The sequence below is a fragment of the Argopecten irradians genome, chromosome 6 (assembly GCF_041381155.1).
Source record: "Argopecten irradians isolate NY chromosome 6, Ai_NY, whole genome shotgun sequence".
Lineage (NCBI taxonomy): Eukaryota > Metazoa > Mollusca > Bivalvia > Pectinida > Pectinidae > Argopecten > Argopecten irradians.
The window spans coordinates 27,261,078-27,270,419 of record NC_091139.1 but is presented as its reverse complement, the minus strand read 5'-3'; the positions used below and the strand labels follow the sequence as shown (position 1 = coordinate 27,270,419).

The 9,342-nt window shown below is 34.6% G+C and overlaps 1 protein-coding gene across 1 annotated transcript in view; it reads right to left on the bottom strand.

Moving 5' to 3' along the window:
* Nucleotides 1-2,277: 2,277 nt before the first annotated feature.
* Nucleotides 2,278-9,342, bottom strand: part of LOC138326422 (laminin subunit alpha-2-like) — a 117,024-nt gene continuing 109,959 nt past the window's right edge. The window contains exon 61 of the mRNA XM_069272531.1: nucleotides 2,278-7,045. Within this exon, the coding sequence (XP_069128632.1) occupies nucleotides 6,887-7,045 (159 nt within the window). The 3' untranslated portion in view covers nucleotides 2,278-6,886. The remainder of the gene's footprint in view (nucleotides 7,046-9,342) is intronic.

Genomic DNA, 9,342 nt, shown 5'->3' with positions numbered 1-9,342 from the left:
TTTTGCTCCGGATGGTAATTTACAATAATAATGATAATAATAATAAAAAAACATTGTACGGAGTTTCCGCGATTGGTAGGTAATTTTGAGAATGCCAGTTTCAAATTAAATAAATTACCATACTTATATATGTAAATGGATTGTGGCATTAATACAAAGTTTTGAAGTCCGTGCTATTGAACGTATTTCTTCTGCAGAATTTTTATAATGATTGGGTAGGTTTTGTATTTCCCCTTAGTTTGAAGTAATCTGCCACAAAAACATGTGCGTCACGGAACACCGGACTTTTCAATAAGAATATTTTAGTATGTTCCACAAAAAGTCAACTAGATTAAAACTTTTTCTTGTAAATCTAATGTAAATTGTTGACTTGACCAACCCCTTCCCTATTGTCGAGAGAATAAAATCCGTCTTATGAATGAAACTGATATATTGGAAACTAGACAATAACTTAGTACTACCACATGTTAGGTTTTTTCGTAAATTAAGGAATCTGACATTGTCCAAAGAGAGGGGAGAAATGCTATGGTCTGGAATGAGCCAGACAGAGGGTGTCCCTGGTTACATATATTTCCAAAGCAATAAACTCATTTTCTATACTATCTAAGGGAAATACGTTAACATGAATTATTTGTGATAAGTTCTCATCGGCAACACTTCCCTTCCTTCCGTGCTTCTGATAATGACTTCGTAAATAGCTGAAAAACATTAATTCCGGACAGTTTCACACCAATATGAACAGCTTGACGACATTATCGTGTGGCTATTTTTATCTCTGTTTACGTGTAGAGATTTAGATTTTATGATCACTTTACACACTTTAACACGCAAACGAACGGCAATGCTTCAAAGGTTCTGTAAAATGTCCATGATTTGTGAAATCCAATCTGGTTTTTGCCGTGTCCTGCAGTTTGGCGCCATACATTAGTCGTCTTTATGGGGAAATGCTCAAAGGACTAATCTCCATCTATGTACCGTAAAGCCACATCTGACGCAGTATCCCAAAGGCTGCTACAATCTTCGACGGCCATTCTCTTGACTTCAGAGATAATCTGACCAGATTACCAATCACGCGATTTAGCACGGAAGTCGTGAAACGGCAAGTTAGATTTCATGACGTTTACTTTGATTTAATTCTTGGAAAGACCATAGATCTGCAAATAGACTCTTCAGATACTTTCCTGGACACATGTAGTATGATCGGATTCCAATTTAAAAGAAACTTTAGAAGCGTGTTTCCATACTAGGATCTACAATGTACATCTTGACAGATCTTAAGTTCCGGGGAAAGAGGGAAATTGTAAATTTGTACTTTGGGAGTATAAAAGTAATTCCTTGTACTATTCCATAACGCAAAACAATTGTGTATTCATGATTTGTTATTGGTTTATAATAAAGACAATAGTCAATTTCCCATCAATGGGCGTCAAGAATAGCTCAATCATCCACCACTAAATTCAAACCTTGAGTGTTTTCTTTATGGTCACGTTTTGATGTACTCATACGAGTCATCCACGATATTCCAGGGGTTTCGATCACTTACGATATCTACATACCTAGACTATCTCATAGTAAAACTGGAGGCAACAGAATAGAACAGGTAATTTAGTCATTTGATATACATAAAAAGCCGTATAACGGAACACTGTGGTTGACTGTGTGGCTTTGATGTTAGGCGTCGCTCTCTCTGTAGACTTCAAGGGAAATCTTTGCTGGCCTGTGATTGGTCAAATGTTTTCCTCTGAGCTGTCTTCAATTTCACAGGGTAGTAGAGATCGTAAGTGATCGGAACCCCTGGAGTATCGAGGATGATACAAGTAAACAGGCAAACAAACAAATGTAAACTACTGTAGTTCAAGGGTTCGTCTTTAGTGTCAAACCTTTTTCAAAAACATACTGCAGGAAGGTTAGTCATTGGGTCAAAATATTTCAAGGAAATACTGCCGAAGGGTTAGTCATTGGTTCAAACTTTCTCAAGGACATACTGTCGAAGGGTTACTTATTGGTTCAAACTATTTCAAGGATATTCTGCCAAAGGATTAGTCATTAGGTCAAACTTTCTCAAAGATACACTGCCAAAGAGTTAGTCATTGGGTCAGACTATTTCAAGGACGTAGTGTCGAAGGGTAAGTCATTAGGGTCAAACCTTTTCTAGGGCATAATGCCAAAGATTTAGTCATTGGAATCAAACTTTTTCAATGCATATTGGTGAAAAGTTTGTCCTTAAAGCATTGGCCAAATATCTATCAGTAAAAATGATAACATAAGGCAAACAAGCTGAGTTATTTTGATATTTTATTGGGAGTGAATTTGTGTCATAAATTGACTACATGGATGACTACATGGACTTGATTTCAAAATTTTTGATTTTTTCCAAAGTGAGGTGGAAACGTTTCTTTACTAAATGGTACAACTTTGAATACTAATTTCATGCAGCAGATTGGCTACATGTGTACACATTTCAACCAATCATAGCCTTGCACTGCCATCTACCAATCAGATTGCTAAAATTTCTGACAAAAGTCATCTTGTGTTGTTCAATATGACACAACACAAAAACATATATACATACAAATATATATTGCACTTGTATATTTATCTTTCAAAAATAAACAAATATTCCATTCAGATACAACACTGTCACATCTCAAAGCCATTCTCAGGTACCAGGATAAGAAACCGAACCAAATAAAAAGTATTTCAAAACTAGTAGGTGTATTCTGTCTTTGCATAAATACAGAGTTATCTCCCTTGAGAGACGGTAATGATTGTGCCATCATTATTTTGTTAGTGTTTTCTCCGAATGCTCACAAACACATGATTTCAAAATCATTAACCTACCATAAGGGCAGATAACTCTTTAAAATGTAAAGACGGAATGGGTGTATAGATTAATATATGTCACTGGGCTAAATGACTGATTGGCAGTGTTACTATAGGCATAATTACACATAAATTACCATATATATACAATATACTACATATAAAGTAATAATACTAATATAATTAAACAGGGTTATGCAGTTCCATATAATTACTTTCAATTCTGTAATATTTACCTATTAGATGTACAGTTGAACCTCATTAACTAGAAATCCTATATCAGTGAAACTGTCCCGAAATAATTTTCTCCTTTATATTCGTAGATGAAGTCATTATCATGGGCTCAGAATGGAAGTGTGTGCTGATGAGAATTTATCACAAATAATTCATATGGAACCTTAATATAGGATTTTAATATCGTAAGCCTTTCGCGGGAAATTGCTTTGAAATATGTATACAGAAATATATATTTTTTGAAGTATTATAGTCCAATGTCCATTGTACTAAACTTCATTCATAACTCTAGCACAATTAACTTAATTCTAGTTTTATTCTAGTCCCATTGACTTCGAGTTACAAGGTTTGACTGTACATAAATCAATTGATTCTTTCAACTAGTTAAAATGATCTCCCTTTAAAATTTTCAAATTACATTGGTTACCTCCCTTAGCACTGTTTGAGTATTTGGTGACAGAATATCTTTTTCATATTCGTCAAAAATGATGCTCCAGTAAAATTTCATTTTTAAACAAATTTAGTAGTTTTACTAGTGCGAAATGAAGACCAAAACTGTCATTTGAGGTAGTATTTACATTTGACACAAAAATATAGCTGAACTTATATCCTAAAAGCTTATGTAGTGGACGGAGATTTGACCTTGAAGGCCCACTAACTTTCCGAAACAAAAATTCGAAGTTTCTTAAAAACAATATTGACATAAGAAAATATATATTGACAGCCAAAGATGAGGTAACAACACAAAACAAATGCAAGATTTTCTGCTCAATCTTTGTTAACAGTGAAGATTTATTTTGCTGTTTTGCCGTCTGGTCCAGTGATAGTCAACTAATGCACGGTAATTAGTAAGAACAGCCAGAAACATAAGACAACCCGCATTATAAAAATTTATATTTAATTTATTTAAAAAAAAAATTCAGAAACTTTTTCTACAAAATTATGAATCTTGTTTTACACTCACATTTTGAAAATTAAAAGTTGTTTCGGAAAGGTAATGGGCCTTTAAACAAGTATGGATGATTGGTGAATGTTTATGATATAGTTTACTAAATATGGCAGGGACATTTTCAACACAATCAACAGACGCGGGTCAAAACAAGCAACACTGCTCAGTGAAAATATTGTGATCTAAAATGATATATAATGAAATATACATATACAATAATTACTTTAAAATCATGCATAGAAAATAAAATTTCATGTAAAAAGTAATTTATATAGATATATACAATAAATGGACATATTAAATTTTGAATTCAAGGAGTTTGTCAACATTCACAAATACCAAATACACTGTATGTACAAAAATGCACATTTATCATGTACATGCATAAATAATCCATACAAAATACAAAACATTTAACAATATCTATACACCAGGTGACTGCAAATTAAAATCTGATCTTTAAAAGTGTGATATTGTCTAAATATTGTCTAAAAATTCTTTCAAGGAAAGCCATTAAGTGTCCGTTACTTATCTTATAGTTACAAATTTTCTGGACTGAACATGAGGAAAACATCATATACTAGTCCTTGATCAAACATAATTATGTAATATGAATGTTTGTGAATAAAATGAATATAAGTATTCATATGTATAATGATTGTATCATATTAATAACTATTGATTTGATTGGGTATCTCAGAGAAGCATAGATCAGTTACAATGTTGATAAAACTTCATTCAATTACTCCAAGAAATCATATTAATTATAACTTAAATAATTTGTACAAAAATTTACAGCAATGTATAAATATTTTTTCAGATCCATGTACATATATGTTGTAAAACTGAAGGTTAACTCAACAGGTGCTAGTTATCTACCTTCCAGGGATGGTTATCTCCCATGCTAAAGATGCAGAGCATGAAAAATATGGAGACATTTATAAAGCACATGCTTAAATATAACTAAATATATCAGTGAATGACAAAATAACTAATAGTTTAAGTTGAAATCTATTGATAAGACATTAGATAAATTAAGGCAATGACAAAAGTGATCTAAAATATGGTTACCCTCTGGTAACAGACTTAAGTACTAAAATGTTACAGAAGTGAATCTTCATGTCACACACTTGATACATAGGTACGAGGGTACAAGCATGTATACAAAAGTCAGAATCATCATTGATATCCTTTTTCTCCTCAGTTGATATTAGGATTACTTTATCTACCTCAGCGTAACAAGACGTGTAATATACAGTCACTGACAAATCGGTCACCAGAGTTATAGGCTGGTTATCTCAATAATGGACAGGAGTGCATGATCCGCTTGCATGTTAGCATCCACACCTGTGAGACAGGTATATCTTAATTAATTAATCCTTGCCTGCCCAGTCTGACAACCCACACCATATCATCTACCTGTCAATTATTGATGAGACTGGGGCTTTACCGTTTGTGGTTATAATTCATCAGAGCCAAGATTTGAGGAATGAGGTTAAGTATCCAAGGGAATAAACATGATAACATTATATAACCTACGATAACATAATCAGGCAAAAGTAACCATGGAATATTACCTACTACACAGATAAAAATGTCTACAGGTAAAATTGACCTGAACATTTTCACATGATGATGAAAATGACCTGGATTCATAAGCTATTTCGACTGTTTGTAATATACAGCTCCATTTTTTTGTAATACTATTAAGGAAACATTTAAATATCTGGAAATGAACAATTATGAGAAGATGATTTTGGAATAAAATGTGGCGGATGTCATTTATGAACACAGATGGGATTAATTAGTAATTAATGAAGTTTACCTGGTAATTAGCCAGACAGGTACCTGAGGAAACTCACAACATTACTGGCCAATGTCAGTCTATATACAGGTACACAGTGTCTATAAATATCTAAAAATAATGTATAGCTATATGTACATATATCTGTCATCTTTATTTTGACATTGACAAATTACAGTAATACATCAACAGATTAAGATAATCTGCATAAATAGATTCAGATCTTGATCAACAAATTATGGTAATTTACTACCTATATAAATAGATCCAGAACTGCATCTGAGGATTACATTTATCCACCAAGATAGATCAAGGTCTACACCTACAGATTAAGATAATCCACATAATCAAAAAATCATAGTAACAGATTTACATTAACAGATTAAGATAAATGTGGCAAATGAAATTATCAGATTGTAATCCAACTAAATATATCTTCATCAAAAGACACATATTATTCGCATGAACCGATCTTGATCTATATGAAGTCCTTAACTTCTTAAAAAGATAAAGACAATCCATATAAACAGATTCATACATATTAAGATAATCCATGTTAAAGATCAAGAGGGGTTAAGATAATTCACAAAAAATAGATCCAGATCTATATAGTATCTATTTTTTGAATACAACTTAAACAATGGCTATAGCACTACAGGGCAGACGGAGGCAAATGAAGTTATCTCCCCTCAATTCGGTTCCAGTAGTTTTCCTACTTGTGCGCATTGGAGTCCAGTTCAACCTTGTAAGTTGTTTTATCAGAATCTTGTTGTAGACTAAAATAAGATCTACTTTGACTTTCTCCCAACAAGAATCAAACATTGATGTAACTGGGAATATTAATGGAATAAGACGGATTTGGCACTATGCACATCTCGGTGATGAAACAAGATCTTCATAAAACAGGCATTTTTGCAATTTATTTGATGTGAAGTTTGCAGTGCAATCCTGTGGACCAATATTTGTAGATTCTTTCAGTAGAAAAAATACAAGGTTTTCCTCAGCTGCCTTTCCTGATGAAAATGTTGTGGTAACCGGGAATACAAAGAGAAAACAAAGGCTAGAGCATTTGACTATCATACGGGACAGCCCGACTTGTAGATATTACGGTCAATAGGGATTGAAAACCAATCTACAGCAGGTGTACTTCCTTCTGTCCGTCCAAACCTGAAGTCTCGTAGACAGCCTTCAAAGGGCTCAGTGGTAGAGGCTGCACCTTGGACTGTTGCAAATACTGTAACAATAGATGGATAGATATTTTATAATACAGTAACAATAGATGGATAGATATTTTATAATACTGAAACAAAAATTGGATAGGTATTTTATAAAACTGAAACAATAGATGGATAGATAGGTTATAATACTGTAACAATAGATTAAAATTATAATTTAAACAAGAGGCCCAAGAGGCCTTGACGGTCACCTGTGTGCTGCTACAGAAAAGCATTGCAAAGTTGGTTCAAATCTGTAAAAAGTATTTACGAATTAGAATAAATTTTAAAGTTGAACCTTTTAGAATTTTTATTTTTTGTTTTTCATTTTGATAGTGTATTATGTTACCAAACCTTATGCTTAAATTCCAACAAAACCAAACAAGAAGTCAGTCATGCAGTGTCAGTGATTTTATAAATTTCACTTTTTAATCTAAGAAGATTATTTGGTTCCATCAAATCTGTGAATTCAGAATAAGATTTTTGAAGTTATAGCCTATTTGACCCCTTTTGGCCCCGCCCCTCTGGCCCATGGGGGTCGGCCAGGCCAGGACAAATATGGATATGGTGTTAAAATGCTATTTCAGGCTAATAATTCTAACCCAGTTTGACTAATTTCCTATGAAAACAAAGCAAATAATGTTCATAAATGTGTTTTTCTTATATAAACTATAGTAAATATGGCGCCCTACCCAGGGGAAAATCTGAGATCCCAGGGCGATGAAATTCACAATTTTTGCAAAGGGCCTTAAGACCTTCCAATCTATGAAGAGTATCAGGTTTTATCAAATCTGTGAATTCAGAAGAAGATTTTTGAAGTTTTAGCCTATTTGACCCTTTTTTGGCCCTGCCCCTAAGGCCCCTGGGGGTCGGCCAGGACCAATATGGATATGACGATAAAATGCTATCTCAGGCTAAACATTCTAACCCAGTTTGACTAATTTCCTACGAAAAATAAGCAAAAAACATTCATATATGTGTTTTTCCTATATAAACTATAGTTAACTTGACCCCCTCCCCAGGGGGAAACATGAGACCCCAGGGTCATATAATTCACAATTTTTGTAAAGGACCTAAAGACCTTTCCATCTAAGAAGAGTATTTGATTCTACCAGTTCCAGAATTTTAGAAGAAGATTTTTGAAGTTTTAGCCTATTTGACCCCTTTTGGCCCCGCCCCTAAGGCCCCTGTGAGTCAGTCATGGGCAAATTTGGTTAAGGTCCCTGGTGAGTAAGTCATGGCAAATTTGTTTATAGAATTCAATGGGCCATTTTATAGATACTAAAAGTTTGCCCCCACTTACGACAAAAATGCTAAAATTGTTATGAACCTGTATAAGCACCAAATTTTCTTTACGATATATATATTGTAATGAACTTACACATAAAACTAGAACAGTATGATTGGTTGTTCACAGTAAATATGGTTATTAATGTCCCCAATGAGTAGTTGTCTAATGGGTCCCTGAGCCCAACTTAGAGTGTAAACTAGAGGGAAGCACCTGTGTCTCATGATGAGAGTGAAACCTTTTCTCCAGGTGTAGTATATCATGATAGCACACACATTTTGTACTGAGGGGAGATGAAGTTGACGGCTGATGATGAAATCACACTACCTGATATTTCCTGTCCATCACATCTACGAGGGAGATGAAGTTTTTGAGTGATCATATGCACTGAACGTTTAGTCAAGTTTACACTGAATAGAGTAGACTACTATAAATACCTGTCCCCTACGAGTAGGAGTCCCCTGGTGGGACCCTGACGGCTCACTGAAGGAGAATCCACTACTATATATTATACATCCATACCTACCTTTATGGAGATTCTGCCTTGTTGGTATTAGTAGGCTGGGGACCCTGACGGCTCACTGAGAGTGAGAATCACACTACTATAATGACGTTACCTGTCCATCGTGTAGTCTAGTGTTATAGCTGGGGACCCTGACAGCTCACTGAGAGTGAGAATCACACTACTATTATGACGTTACCTGTCCATCGTGTAGTTCTAGTGTTATAGCTGGGGACCCTGACGGCTCACTGAGAGTGAGAATCACACTACTATAATGACGTTACCTGTCCATCGTGTAATGTTATAGCTGGGGACCCCTGACAGCTCACTGATAGTGAGAATCACACTACTATAATGACCCTGTCCATCGTGTAGCTCTAGTGTTATAGCTGGGGACCCTGACGGCTCACTGAGAGTGAGAATCACACTACTATAATGACGTTACCTGTCCATCGTGTAGCTCTAGTGTTATAGCTGGGGACCCTGACGGCTCACTGAGAGTGAGAATCACACTACTATAATAACGTT